General features: G+C 45.7%; 2 protein-coding genes across 9 annotated transcripts in view; both read right to left on the reverse strand.

The window, feature by feature from the left end:
- Positions 1 to 7: 7 nt before the first annotated feature.
- Positions 8 to 8,881, reverse strand: LOC102310672 (microtubule-associated protein RP/EB family member 3). Of its 5 annotated transcripts, none has more exons than XM_005933190.3 (4): positions 8,074 to 8,881; positions 2,300 to 2,427; positions 1,406 to 1,551; positions 8 to 1,268 (listed from the first exon to the last, which is right to left on the reverse strand). In XM_005933190.3, exons 1-4 carry the CDS (start codon positions 8,145 to 8,147, stop codon positions 1,041 to 1,043), a joined length of 576 nt encoding a protein of 191 aa, XP_005933252.1. In that variant the 5' UTR covers positions 8,148 to 8,881; the 3' UTR covers positions 8 to 1,040. The 5 variants fall into 5 exon arrangements, with proteins under 5 accessions (XP_005933252.1, XP_005933256.1, XP_005933254.1 ...); XM_005933194.3 differs by lacking the exon at positions 8,074 to 8,881 and adding an exon at positions 7,650 to 8,052; XM_005933192.3 differs by lacking the exon at positions 8,074 to 8,881 and adding an exon at positions 3,845 to 6,674.
- Positions 8,882 to 11,784: 2,903 nt separating this feature from the next.
- The window catches only part of dnmt3bb.1 (DNA (cytosine-5-)-methyltransferase 3 beta, duplicate b.1), a 53,084-nt gene continuing 50,855 nt past the window's right edge, over positions 11,785 to 14,013 (reverse strand). For all 4 annotated transcript variants that reach the window (XM_042225064.1, XM_042225062.1, XM_005933197.2 and 1 more), the window contains 4 exons: positions 13,731 to 13,816; positions 13,578 to 13,647; positions 13,376 to 13,494; positions 11,785 to 13,200 (listed from right to left, as the gene is read on the reverse strand). In XM_042225064.1, coding sequence (XP_042080998.1) covers positions 13,059 to 13,200; positions 13,376 to 13,494; positions 13,578 to 13,647; positions 13,731 to 13,816 — 417 coding nt within the window. In that variant the 3' untranslated portion in view covers positions 11,785 to 13,058. The remainder of the gene's footprint in view (positions 13,201 to 13,375; positions 13,495 to 13,577; positions 13,648 to 13,730; positions 13,817 to 14,013) is intronic.

Consider the following 14,013-nt stretch of genomic DNA (forward strand, 5'->3'; position numbering starts at 1 on the left):
TGTTGGGTTCAACAGCACCAACACGGAGCAGAAGACGCCCATTTGTAAGCTATGCTATAAAACTATTCCCGCGCCCGATGGCAACACAACAAATCTCTTGTATCACCTACAGAAGGCCCACGAAGAAGAATCCAGAGAATCCGAGCTAAACCAAGCTGTGGAACGACGGGAGCAAGTTGGGAAAGAAAAACTATACCAGCTGAAGATGCAGCAGCCTTTCACACGAGGCCCGTATGAGAAAACGTCCCAGCGCCATAAACAAATCACAGGCGCCGTCTCGCGTTGCATTTGTAAAGGCATGGCCCTGTTTATGTAGTTGAGAAGGACAGCTTTCGTGACCTCGTCAAAGTCCTTGATCCGAGGTACGTTATGCCCGGTCGTAAGCACTTCAGTAAAGTCGAGTTGCCTCGCTTATACGACGCATGGCGGCCAAAGTAGAGCAGGATGTTTGCAGTGTCGTGCATTAAGCCTTGGCTGCTGACCTGTGGACGAGCAGAGATACGCAGCCCTGCATGAGCGTAACCATCCGCTTCATTAACGAAGACGCCGCGCTCGCTGTTGACAGACTGCGGACTTCCCACATGACCACACTGGAGTCGTGTTAGCCCAAGGTATGAGTCTGCCGTCGCTACGTATTTACCGTGCATAAAGTACATTATGTGCGTATATACGTGCACGTAGTACTAGTATATATACACACATTAGTTTTACTAGCATATATGATATGCATGTTAGTAAAACAAATATTTTGGGCAGAAAACCTTGAAACTGTTGTGCACTTTAAAAAGTTCATTTTAAATGTATGATTTTGAAAATAAAGAAGGCCACAGCTGTTTTCCTTTGATGCATTTATATTGCTGCACTAAAATGCACGTTTCTCATTTGTGACAGTTCCTTTAAACCTTCAAAATAAAGTTGGAGAAAAGTGAGCAATGACATCTGTCACACTTTTCAGAGAATAAGTGGAAACATTGTGGTATATCGTGATATATATATCGTTATCGTGATATAAAATAATTCACATCGTGATAAATATTTTTTCAATATCGCCCAGCACTAGTTCCCAGCATCGGTTCCCTGAAAACACGCTGTGTGACACCTGTGCGAGACACACCTAGGTCAGCAGGAACCAGGCTCTGTCCTCCTCTAGCTTCCAAGGCGTTGTACTCCCTGCCATCATTGTTCTCGTCGAAGAAGATCTTGAACCACTGGAGGAAGGTCAGAGCCACGGCCGAGTTCCTCTTCATCAGCGACTCGATGGGGATGTGCTAGGCAGAGCAACAGAGGATCTTTAGATGCATGTTTCTATCAAAGAACGAGCGCTAAGTCATCCTGCTGTTTCTAACACAGGTGTGCAGCGAGCACTCGCTTTAATGTCGGGACCTGAAAGCGCTGCAACACTCACTCTGATCACTCCGGCCTTCCTGAAAGCAGCCTGCAGCAAGGTGAAGTTGTGCAGAGAGTGCATGATGGTGTCGCACTGGAACTGGACCCTGGAGAGGTCCAAGGAGCCGGGAAACAGCCAGTCCATCAGCTGGCAATAAGCCGCACCTGGATACAAACAGAGCAGGAAGTATTACACATCATTTACATTATTAACACGGCTTTATCTTTACACTGGTCAAACTGGCTTTTCCTCGTTGCCTGTCATATATGTCCTGTTCCTGTTGCAGGGACAGATGACCTGAGTTTCTAATGATGAGCCCAGTGCAGCGTCAGGGAAACCCTGTAAGCCACACACTCGGGCAGCACAAGTTTTTCCTTTGCTGTCCTTCCTGCTCTGTGTAAATAGTCTTATTTATGGTTTTCTTTTCACAACATGCACCACGAGGCACACCTGCTCAGTAAGAAATGATAGCAAGAAAGCTGGGCCACCGTCCACAAACACAGTAGTCCTTTTTAAGAAATGAGTCCTCGTCAGAGGGACAGGTCAGAGTCAGAGGCTGACACGGTTTCAGCATGTGCAGAGGACGGAGGCTGAAGATGAAACCGCCAAGCAGGAGGAAAAGAGGAAGACCTCAAGGGAGGTTCATGGATGTAGAAAAGGAGGACAGGCAGAGGGTTGGTATGACAGAGGAGGTGGAGGCAGATTCTCCACTGTGGAGACCCCTAAAGGGAGCAGCCGAAAGAAAAGAGTCCAAGGAAAGGAGGAAAGAATAGGAGTGATGTGCGAGCGCCTGTTGGTTTCTGTTAGCCAACCACAGATGGGCTCAGGAGGACAAAGAACTCCACGTGAGAAGTAAGGCGGAGGCTGTTAGCAATGTACCAGCATCAGCCATGCCTGTTAAAACACACCCACCTGTGCATGCCTGCTCCACCTTGGTGAAGCTCGTCTGTAAGGTTTCGTTTAGCCACGCCAGCAGCTCATAGCGGTTATACAAAAACGTCCCGTTCAGGGTCACATGCACCGCCATCTCCGAAAGGCACCTGCACACACATCACAATGTTTTTAAAATCATACATCAATGCTGCAGCCCTGCACAGACTGGCGACCTGGCCAGGCTCTACCCCGCCTTTAGCCCCATGATAGGCTCCGGCTGGAGGGATGATACATGAGGCAAAACAAATATTACTGAGGCATGCATTACACAAGAGCCTGATGAAGTCAGAGTGACATTTACACACGTAAGAAAACTCATGCAGTAATATTTTACTGTAAGCGCCCCAAAACGAGCCCACGCGTTTGCACAAATGTCTGTCCAGAAGGTTTACTAACAGTTTGAAAGAGCCCGACCTCCCTCTGCAGACCTCCGTCACAGCGTCACGGACACCGGGGTCACACAGTGCTGCTTCAGGGGCTGACCTCTTCCTCTGTAACGACTTCTTCGTGAAAGCGTTGCATTTAGGGTCCCATTAAAATGTCGTTTACTTCACATTCAATCTATAGAATGGAAACGAACGAAATGAACACGAGCGCATTCTAGGCGAAGTTGGAATTCCCGAGTTTCCAGCCGGAATCTTAAACTGTAACCTCCCCTCAAGTCTAATTTACAACTCGGCGCAGCCCTGCCCACCCCGAGTTAACGATCACGGCTGCGTTTACGTGCAAAAATAAAGACGCAATCTTGCGACAGACAAAACCTTAACACCGGGACGCACGCAACGGAAATTCCAAAGTTACCAGAACGCAGCACACATTCACAGTGGCCTCCACACCAATCAGAGCAGAGCGGGGGTTATTCTAGCCAATAGAATCAATGGAAGCGGCACCGATGCGCTCTTAAATTTGTTTCCGGAAACTAACACGTGGGGCTGCCGTCGGAATAAAAACAATCTGATCTCAGGTCAGCTGGAGTCATGGTTGCATGTGTGATAAAGTGCGGCTAACAATACAATAGCAACTACAGCATTTAACGGCAATAACACCGCTACCGTTTAGAAATTGTCTCGGAGTTTAAGCGGTCACTCGGTGGTCAGCTACTTTTGTTCACACCCCCACTTTCATTCAGCTGACTTTTACTCCGAGTTCCCAAAAAAATGATTCTGTTCATCTGGACGTTTTCAGTGGGAAAAACGTTTCGCCACACATTCAAGTGCCAGATAGTTTCCCACCTTATAAACAGCACTTTGCACAATGCCTTAAACTAGCCCACTGAACGAACAATGGCTGTGAGGTCAGCTACACGATCATCATTTACTCAGAGACCTTAATAACACAGCGAGATATCCGCATTAGCTCGCGACGCTGACTTACAACATCAGTACAAGTTTACAGCAAAGTCACAAACGGCCTGTGCGCTCCCGACGGTTTATTCTAGAAGAAATGTACAGTTTTAGTTTAAAATCATGGTGAAAACTTTAGCGAATTCATGCAACAGGCGGCTAACAAACATGGTGGACTTACCTTCTCTGCTCAGCTCGCTCTGACCGATTCAAATACCAAAGGAGTCAGCCTCGACGACCCCCAAAACCCACCCAGCCCTCTGCCGCGGAAAAAAAAAGCGGGTGTTTGACCTAGTCACTCAATTTAAAAACAGCCAGAAGTGTGAATAAAATAAAGGCCCACGCCCTTTAACACCACAGGGGTCGAAATTTAACTTTAAATACCAGCTAGCCAAACTCTTTGGTTATGTCGCTGTTACTGAAACATCCGGTTCTACAGCTGCTAGCTGCAGTTAGCTTTAGCTCCTAGCGTCACACTAGGCGACATCGGAGTTAGCAGATTTTCCGGTTGGCTGTTCCGACAGCGCTGCTCCACGAAAACATAGCTTTTATTTAAGCTAACCGTTTACACTATTTAAGACAGAGTAGTACAGTTGTAGAGCTCTACGGAGAAACCCCAACAATCAGTACTTTGGCGACAGTGGGAAGAAAAACCTTTAACAGGAAGAAACCTCCAGCAGAGCCAGACTCGGGAAGGGAGGAAAAAAGACATGCTGTGGACGAGAGCCAGAGAGTGATTAATAATTCATAATTAAATGCACAGTGGTGTGTAAACACATAGTATGTTATTTTATCTTATTCTATTCTAGTGTATTTCTTCATTTTTGCTGTTTGTAACTTTGTACTGTCCACTTTCTGCTGTGACCCAACAAATTTCCCACGTGTAGGAGTAATAAAGGTTTATCTTATCTTAAAAGGGGTGAGAGAAGGATAAATACTTAGTGCATCATGGGACTCAGCCTACACTTTTGCAGCATTGCTAAGGGAGGATTCAGGGTCACCTGATCCAGCCCTGACTACATGCTTTAGCCAAAAGGAAAGTTTGAAGAAAGGAAGGCAATAAAAGAAAAGGATAGGGAAGGAACATGGAGAAGACAGGAGAAGGAAAGAGGGAAATACAATCAGTGGGTAGAGGAGAAAACAGGGAGCATGGGAAGAGTACAAGGAGTGAAATTAAAAAAGTGTGCGCTTCCTCTCAAGAGTATAGAATAATCCCCAGGCCACACTGCAAAGAAGAGTGAGTGGGAGCTAGCTCATAGTGGCTATGCCTCCCTGAGGCAGCAGAACAAGAACTGGCTCCTCTTACCAATAGAGAGGTTCAACAGCATCACAAAATAATATTAAGGGCTTCTCACAAAAGGTTGGCTGAGTAGGATACTATTGGTTAAAAAATTTCACTAAGCACCACGCAGGGCGTGGCATACAAAACCATGAATTGCTCTCAGCTGCAAGGGCCGCACCACTGAACAAGCAGGTGGTCAGTCAGTGGTTTCCAGTTTATGACAACCTGCTCTGCACTCCCAGCCTCGAGGGCATGCCTTCCCATATGTATGGAACTGCGACGAGTCTGGTCCACAACACCAGTGCTCCTTAACCAAGGTGCTTGGAGTGATTGGCCAACCATGTCTGGAGGTCTGTGCAGGTGAGAAAGGTGAAACTACCACCTGCATGGCAGCCTTCAATGCAGAATGCATTTTCAGTCAAACTGTGATTATGTTTAAAGGGAAGCGGCTACGATGTGAGTGGCTCCAACAGTGCCCTGAGAATGTTACTGTTCAGGTCTCAGATAATGGCTGGATTAATGATGTCTTCCTAGAATGGGCTCAGTTGTTTGTTCAGTCATTACCTAAGGATGATGCCAGAGATCTAGATGGACTTGCAGACCCCAGACAACACCAGCACCAACAAGCAGACCCCAGACACCACCAGCAATCAGATCCCAGACACCACCAGCAATAGCAAGCAGACCCCACCAGACACCACCAGCTCCAGCACCAACATCCAGACCCTAAAATCCCTCAGCCCCATTCATCCCCCTGCAGCGGTATCTGAGGTGCCCTCAACCTTTACATTCTTGGATGGTTGGATCTGAAGAAATAACGGTCAACTTTGAATGTGTTCCTGAGATAGAGATGGTCTTTAACCTGTTCACACCAAAGGAAGAGCCATCAACCTGAACTTGTATTACATTCAGTGATCTGTGTGCCCAACCAAAACAACAGAGGACTGTCAGAAAGAGGGCCAAACCTCTGTCATTTGTCTTCACAAGCGATGGACACGTAGACTACGTTTCCACCAAGGCAGTGCAAACTAAAAAGATAGAAAAGACCAGAAGAAGCAAAGGTGCAAAGAAGGATGACGTGCCCTGCAAAGCATGTAAGCCAGTCTATGGAGACAAAAGTGACCCAAAGGCCAGTGGGGAGTGGATCAGCTGTGGGAACCGCAGCGCCTGGTTCCATGAGACGTGTGGAGAAGAAAGTGGCATCTATGCTGACGATGGATTCTTCTGCAAAGACTGTCTCTAAAATAGAACATACAGTTCTTATGAAAATGTTGTAATAATTAACTAATTCTAGTTATTTTTAGTGCCAGTGTTTTTATTCATGAATTATTAAATCAACACTTGAATGTGTTCATATTTGTTAAAATGAGTTCAAATCAAAGCTGACTGATAAAGTGGCCCACTTTACCCTAAAACGCTGCTCATCTCAAAAATGTTTCAAAAGCTATAGGACCTGAATAATTATAATTTATGAAATTAAATCAAGGTTTACATATTGAAAACAACTCATTAACAACAAAAACACAATTCAGTCTCACTTAGTGCTTATTTTGAAGTTTACCAAATTTGCCAAAAAATATGAAATTTGCCAAAAAGTGTCCCAGTTTAACTGATTTCACCCTGGAGATAGTGTTTGTCTCCTGAATCCAAACTGGAAGCTGGTTCCACAGAAGAGGAGCCTGAAAACTGAAGGCTCTGCCTCCCATTCTACTTTTAAATACTCTAGGAACAACAAGTAGGCCTGCAGAGCGAGAGAGAAGTGCTCTAATAGGGTGATATGGTACTACAAGGTCATTAAGATAAGATGGGGCCTGATTATTTAAGACCTTGTATGTGAGGAGCAGGATTTTGAATTCTGGATTAAACAGGAAGCCAAAACAGGAGAAATATATTGCAGAATTTTGGATCAAATAAAGTTTTTTTAGGGAATTTTATAATGATAATAATAGTAATCAGTTACAGTAGTCCAGCCTAGAGTAATCAAGTCATGAACTAGTTTTTCCAGTGTCACTAATTGCTTCCTTGGCGCAGTAGTTAGTCTCAGATGGTCTCACCACCTCTGACTTCTGACCTCAGCTCGGTTTTTGCCCTCGCACCGTGACCAATTTTGGCGTGGAAGATGATGTCAGCGTTTCAACCACCTTTGGTTCCTTCAGGTTCTCAGAAGTTGTGGTTTTAGTGGACTACAGACGTCAATCTTGTCTTTTTGTGAGATAAATCACGATCTCTGTCTGTTCTGTGTTGAAATTAATAGCAATCTTGTCTGTGAGATATTTCATTCTTTGCCTGTTGTCTACCTGGTTGTGCTCAGAGGACAACACATCTACTCTGATTGGAACAGTTTTCTGGGCTCCACAGGGTTATGTGTTCGGACTGCTGAGTTATTATCACAGTGAGCAAAAGCAAAATAAAGTCTTAAAATTACACATAAAATTAACCAGCTTAAGAATAATTTTTTCTAATGGCAACTAGATGAATATTTAAGTCACAGTGCTGCTTGCTGATCATCACCTCTCTTCCTAACCTAGCTCCAACAACTCTTTCCCAAATCTTCCCGGTGTGGCTCATCAGCTTTATCCCTCTGTAGTGACTACAGCTCGGCTCGGAGATTGTGTCAAACATGTCAGAAAGAAAGCCACCGCACTTCTTTAAGTTTAGCAAAGACGAAGCTTCTTCACTTCTGAGGTGAAACGACTTCACAAACCGTAAAGCAGTCCAGCCGCTTTGGTTCCACCCTCCTCAGACCACCATGACTGCGAGCCTACAGACCTAAGCCTGGTCACAAAGCTCTCGCTCCTACACACCTGCCTCCACCTCTGCTCTAAGGTTATGCACGACTTGTAGCCAATGGCCTGGCTGTGTGCTGCCGTCTGTGATTGGAAGAAGAGGCTTGAAAAGGAAGTTATGAACGGCTGTGTGAAAGTGAAAGAAACTAGAAACAGACGACTTGAGCGCCCTCTGCTGGAATCAAGTTAAACAGCAGCACAGACTCGCTGTGATTAACCAACGAAATTAGTTTAATCGGGATTTTAAAGAGTTTTAAAGAGTCTACTTAGCACAGCTGTACTCTTCCGTTTGTGTGAGGTTCACTGATATCGCTGCTGGGTGGGGGCAGAGACCCTGTTTACCTGTCGGAGCTGTGGCGCTGGCTTCCTGCCGGTGTGTGGTGGGCTTCCTGCTCGCTGGGTGTGTGCTGGTCCATATCTTCTATGAGGACCCCCGCTGTTTGTTTGCCGTGCTCTGCAGAGCCGCCGTCTCAGTTTGTCCCACTTTAACCTTTTTAAAAAACAACGCCCGACGTCCAAGGGCAGAGGGAGGGGGTGCAGGGCTGGAGTCCAGGTGAGGCTGAGGAGGCCCCGGAGACAGGAGTGGTGGGAAAAGCTCGCCGGCCCTGTTTGATAAGCTGCGGTTCCCTGAATGATCCGGAGAGAACAGGCCGTGGTCTCCGGCAGGACTCGCTGACTCTGTCAGGTGTTTCCGGATTCTCCTTCCTACAGGTGAGCGCAACTGATGTGCGCAGTAGAATCATACTGTCCTGCTAACGCTGCCCTCATTGGAGCGCCCAGAAGCAGCTTCCTGTCATGTTTGATGTCCAGATAAGTGACTCCGAGTTTCCTGCGTTTATCTTACCGAGCCTCCGCCCCGCTGCTTCCCACTTGACCTCTTCCTCTTTTTGTCTCCTCCCAGTGGAAGCTGCTGTGGATGGCTTGGCCCCTGCTGAGGGGCGAGTCTAGGTGACTCCGTCTGAACACCAGCACGGTTTCATAACTCACCACGTCTCTTTAGCTTCTGCTGCGTTTGATCGATGATGTGTTTTCCCTGAACGACGCTCAAAGTTCCCCCTGATCGCTTCACTCTATCCCACCGTCAGTGTTCACACAGCCACGCACAACGCTGACGTGACATTTCAGGATAAGTAACCACTCGGCTGTCCTTCATATGTTAAACACGCAGTTACTCACCCGTTTAAAACGCACACACACACACACACACACACACCAAAGCTGACCCCTCATCCCTCAGCATTTAGACTGAGTTATAAGTTCACGTTTTTAGTGTTGAGACAAATGAATGCAGACAACATTTCGAAGACTCCGGGTTCTCTCGTATGTGCTGAAACTCTGCTCAGTTTCAAATGAAATTTTAATGGACAGATGCAGATCGTTCTCCTGAGCATGGGTCAGTTCTTGGTCGGTTCTCTTCCAGGTGAGGTGAAGGACAAAAGGAGAGTTTTGAGGTTGTGGAGGTTAACGGTTTATAAAGAAGCTTGAGAGCCACCTGTGCAAGCTGGCTTTCATGTACTCTGAGGTGTTTCTGCTGTTTCAGCTGCAAAGTCTCATTTTTTATGAAGATAAATATGAAAATAAATAAACTTATGAAGCATTGTATTGTGATTCATGTAAATAGTTAACACAGATAATTGTCAACATGATTTGAAAACCTGCAAAGACAACAGTGGACTCTCTTACTGTAGCTTTGCATGACACAGCTCAGAATGATCAAGGTTTGCACAGCAGGTAGGCGGGGCTTCTACCCTCTCTCTGTGACATCATCCAGATCCAGGAGTAGGAAAACTGTGATAAACTGAGTGTTTAGAGCGGCCTGCAGTCTGAGCTCTGGGCTCACTGTCGTCACTTCCAGAGTGTATGTTTGTTCTCTCTCCCTGAGCCTGGTTCTGTTTCCAGAGATTTCTTCCCGTCGCCAGGTGCTTGCTCTTTGCTCATGCTCTTAGCCTTAGTGTACAAAATGTGTTACGGTGATCTTTGTTATGATTTGGTGCTATATAAATAAAACTGAATTGCTGTACATCAGCTGTGGAACACCAGCTCATGTGCTTTTTAATTGAGAGCAGCGCAGGCCAGCTGATCACCGCTTCACAAGCATCCATACAGAAAGGCTCCGCCCAGATTTGAACCCAGGACCAAGGGGAAACCCCTGTGCTGCCCCACAGGTTCACGAAACAAGTCATCATGTCACTTATTTCTCAGTGAATCTTTTCTTCATGCTGAACTTTTGGACCTGATCCTAGGCCCCGCCCAGCAGCCAAATCCCACTTTAACCCCTGCTGGCACAGTGTGAACGGTCCCTGTGACACTGCACCAAAGAAGTCAATACAAATCATTCGTGGATGAAGCAAAAAGAAGCATAACACTGGGCACGGCCATATTTAGGTTTTTTCTGCATTTTATTGAGTAAAAATTATATATGCTGCTATAGAAAGTACACAAAAATACAGCAATGTTTTCCTCTAATAAAATAAAGTGTAAAGATGTTTTTTTTTGGCTTTTTCATAGAAGATTTATAAAAAGGTAAAAGAAAAAATTTCAATGGGATTATAGGTCACACACAGGCGTCCTCACTTTTCATAAAAAAACATCAATAACTTCTTATTAATACGAGCTACTCTGCACTAGAACATTAGAAAGCGAGCTTTATACTGTGTTAATATAAACTATCATATAAAATGTTTAAAAAAACCTTTTTTTTTGTTTTCCAGCAAAAACATTCAACGAGTTCAGCAGTTATTAACGAAGCATGTAAACATGAAGCTTTTGGTTTGTGAAAGGCCGTTCAACTCAGGAAAAAGATCCTGGCGGCACTTGAAGTGACTTTTGAAGCACCACATCTGTAAAAGAGCCTGAAAGTCAAAAAGGGTCTTTACAAAGACTTGTGCATTTTTCAAAATAAGATGCAGTTCGTAGTCAAATGTGAGTTAAAACACTTGTAAACCTTTCTATCGATACAGTACACATGAACACTGAAAAAAACCAAAGTTCCAGTGATAAAATAGAAGCTGTTTATACAGAGAGCAGACGGCTACAGCATGTGCTCACAGACGTGATGGTGTAGGAGGTAATACCCGTTCACTTTGGTTTGGTGACGGCCTTAAAACAGCATTTCAAAGTGTTCCAGTTAACAAAAAACTAACAAGTGTTTCAGGACTGCTACCCATAGATGGCGCTGTGTGGGGGCCGCGCTGAAACACGCTTCACCTGCGTCGCAGTGGCGTGGAACTTCTTTTGGGAAATCGACGATCTAGAATAAAGTAGTCACGAGAGTTCACATCATCACAGAAACACGGATTTGGCTGAAACGTCCTTATCAGAAGGGCAGCAACAGAGAGCGCTAAGGACTCTAAAACACACGTTCTCCACACAGACCAGGAAACAGCACCGCGAGACGGTTTCTCGTTACGTTTTCTGGAAACATCGTCGATGAACAGCAGTTGTGACCTTTCACAGCCGAGGCGTGGTCACCAGTGTTTCTCCCTCTCGGTGGAATAGGAAGAGCTGTGAGGCCGCACACTAACGCTCAGAGACTCGCAGCCTTTCCTGGATTCTAATAAAATGGCATCTGCCTGTTACAGTAACAAAACATCTACAGTAGCACAAACGTCATGACTGCATTCATCAGCTGTCTGCAGACATTAACAGAAGATGAGCCCCTCCCTGCCTTTCAGTTTTTGTCTTTCTGCATCAGCTTGTTTCAAGTATCCAAAGAGATACTGAAGAGATCGCCGTGACAACATCCTGAGCGCGCCCACATCATCCTCGCTACAAACTCAAAATAAAACGCATTTCTTTATACACCTGTTCAACCTTTGACCTAAACGCTTGTTTTTAAGGCTCTCTCCTTCCTGACAAGCACAGTCTGCTCTGATTGGTCAGTTTGTGTGATAAAGTGATACTTTTTTAACCACCTCTATAAAAAGGAGCTGTGAGGACTCTCTGTGGCCTGCTCCGATTGGTCGGATTCATCCGGAGCTTGTTACATATGTAACCAGCAGACTTTTCTGTGACTTTTAACTTTGTATCCAAGCCATTGTTTAGCATTTGTTGTTCAAAATATTTTTACATTCCAATATCACTGATTCAGTCAGGTGACATCGCTGTTATGCCTCCAGAGTATTAGCTCTGAATTTAGAAAGCTTTACTTTGGTGTAAATAGCTTCCTATTTGTTCCCTTTTTTGAAATGTACACGAATGTTTAATTAGCTCTATGAAGTTTTTGGCTGTATTAAAACATTCAAACACCATTTACCACCAAACTAACACTAAACTAACTTCTTTTGTCATTTATTTGAGCGTTCCTGACTACGCGCCGGTTTAACGGCAGTCACACCAGCGAGTTACGTGGTGACAGAGAAAAGTCTGGACTGGCGTGTGAGGCAGTTCAGCAGCAGTGTTTTCTTTGGGTTCGACTTTGCAAACCTTTAACATGCAAAAACCCTTGAACAGACTGAAAGTCAGAGGAACAACGAAAAAGTAAAATACAGCCACTTGAAACTAGTGTGCTAATAGAAAAAGGAATAAACAAAAGTACTTTTATTTCCTAAAGTCAACAAAGTCTATCAATATAAAGTGATCTAAATATAAAGCTAAATCCCGTCTCATGTTTCCAGGTTAGCTTCAGGTCAGTAGCTTATACCGATCAACTTCCCCAATGAGGGTTTCTTAGTTTGGTCCTTTAAAAACATCCTGCAGCAGTTTTACTGTCGAGTGCACTCGCAACGTTTGGACCAGAAGCCACAGCATCATTACGGCGGACTGACCTCGGCGGGTAAAACAGGAACAGGACGTCAGCTCCGCCTTTGGTTCAAGTCACTTTTAAAGTGTTTTTGTTTGAGATTGAAAGCTCGCTACTACGCCGTTCTCCATCTTCTAAAACTTCTAGGTGTTATCTTAAAAACGATGCCTTCCAAGGGCGTTTAAATGAAGCTAAAATCCTATTAAAGTCACGCTACAGTCCTAATGTTAACAAAGCAAAGGCGTGGGTGTCATCGTTCCCTTTTAACTCCCCGATGAAAGGCGAATCGCCCTACTGGCCTCCTTACCCATCTCACCTTTGCTCACCTGACTAGACTCCGCCCCCTCTGTTTCCAGGGCAGCCGACGTCTTTCTCTAAGCTGTGAATCTGTGTTAGTGTGTGTTATGTGGATCTAAGGCAGAATCCAGGCAGCATCTCGAACCGTTTCCCCGCCGCGCTGACGTTTTGTCAAACCGGCCATTTGCCTTCCAAAATGTCCGACGGAGGGGAGGAAACGGCTGGCTGCTGACGGTTCTTGATAAAAAAGCTGGTGTGTGTGTGTTTGCTGGTGATGGCGGCTTTCTTCTTATTCACAGGCAAAGTAGTCTTTGAGCGGAGCGAACAGATGCCTGATGACGGGGACGCTCCAAGACCGGCCCAGGAGCTTCTGCCGGGCACCGCGACCCATGTTGGACACGTCAGTGTAGTGGACGGGGAAACCAAAAATCCTGCAGAGGGGAGAAGACCAACCGGCTGAAGATGGTATATTTAAAGTTTTTGTGCACAGTGAGAAAGAAGCCCGAGCGAATGCCGGTGTGGTCAGCACGTTAGCTGGGATGCATCGCACTGGACCCTTTCACAGTGTAACTGCCAAAAGCAGCAGCGCGAGTGTTGTCCGCTCACCTCTCCAGCTCGGTGCACCACAGGATGTCCTCCTTCCCGTTCATCAGCACGGGGAAGTGCTGGTCTTTCCCCTGTTTGATGGAGTTGGAGCGAGTAGTGATGGTGCGCACCTTTCCAAACTACGAGACAACACACGCGTCGTCAGTCTAGCACACAAAACCTGCACGTGAAAATGTTTCTTTTCACGGTGTACGTGACCAACCTTTGCCACTCGGCCGTGATCCAGACAGTCCTGCAGCTGTAGCTTGTCCATCCCTGAGGCGCACAGGGGCCTGAAGCACAGGAGAGATCACACTGTTCACTCCGTCTGCCCTCACAATGCCGGGCGAGTTTCTGATGAAGAGCATCTGCTCACCTGTTCATCCCCGGCAGGTTTCCCCAGAAGTATCGAGCGCGGTGAGCAGCAGAGACCTCGATGGCATCAATCATCACAGGGTTACACTGCAAAGCAAGGTTGACAAATAACTGAATACATCCCATAATTACTCATGAACACACAGACGGCTTTTTACACCACATGTTCTCAGAGCCGTGAAAAATGATCCAGATCAGCAGACGGACATTTTTTTAAAATCTCAAAACATTTTTAAATATGTCGAGTAAATGATGTTTGTAAGCTCGTCACAGTAGGAAGGACC

This window comes from Haplochromis burtoni, unplaced genomic scaffold, assembly GCF_018398535.1.
Source record: "Haplochromis burtoni strain Fernald_Lab_line unplaced genomic scaffold, NCSU_Asbu1 Contig_159, whole genome shotgun sequence".
NCBI lineage: Eukaryota > Metazoa > Chordata > Actinopteri > Cichliformes > Cichlidae > Haplochromis > Haplochromis burtoni.

Bases quoted from the DNA above. Each gene is read 5' to 3' on its own strand.
- LOC102310672 (XM_005933190.3), bottom strand. From the start codon at position 8,147: ATGGACCAGCACACACCCAGCGAGCAGGAAGCCCACCACACACCGGCA. The intron at 2,428-8,073 runs GTAAACAGGGTC...ATGTGTGTGCAG, and splicing joins CAGCGCCACAGCTCCGACAG to GTGCCTTTCGGAGATGGCGG. The intron at 1,269-1,405 runs GTGAGTGTTGCA...TGCTCTGCCTAG, and splicing joins GGAAGGCCGGAGTGATCAGA to CACATCCCCATCGAGTCGCT.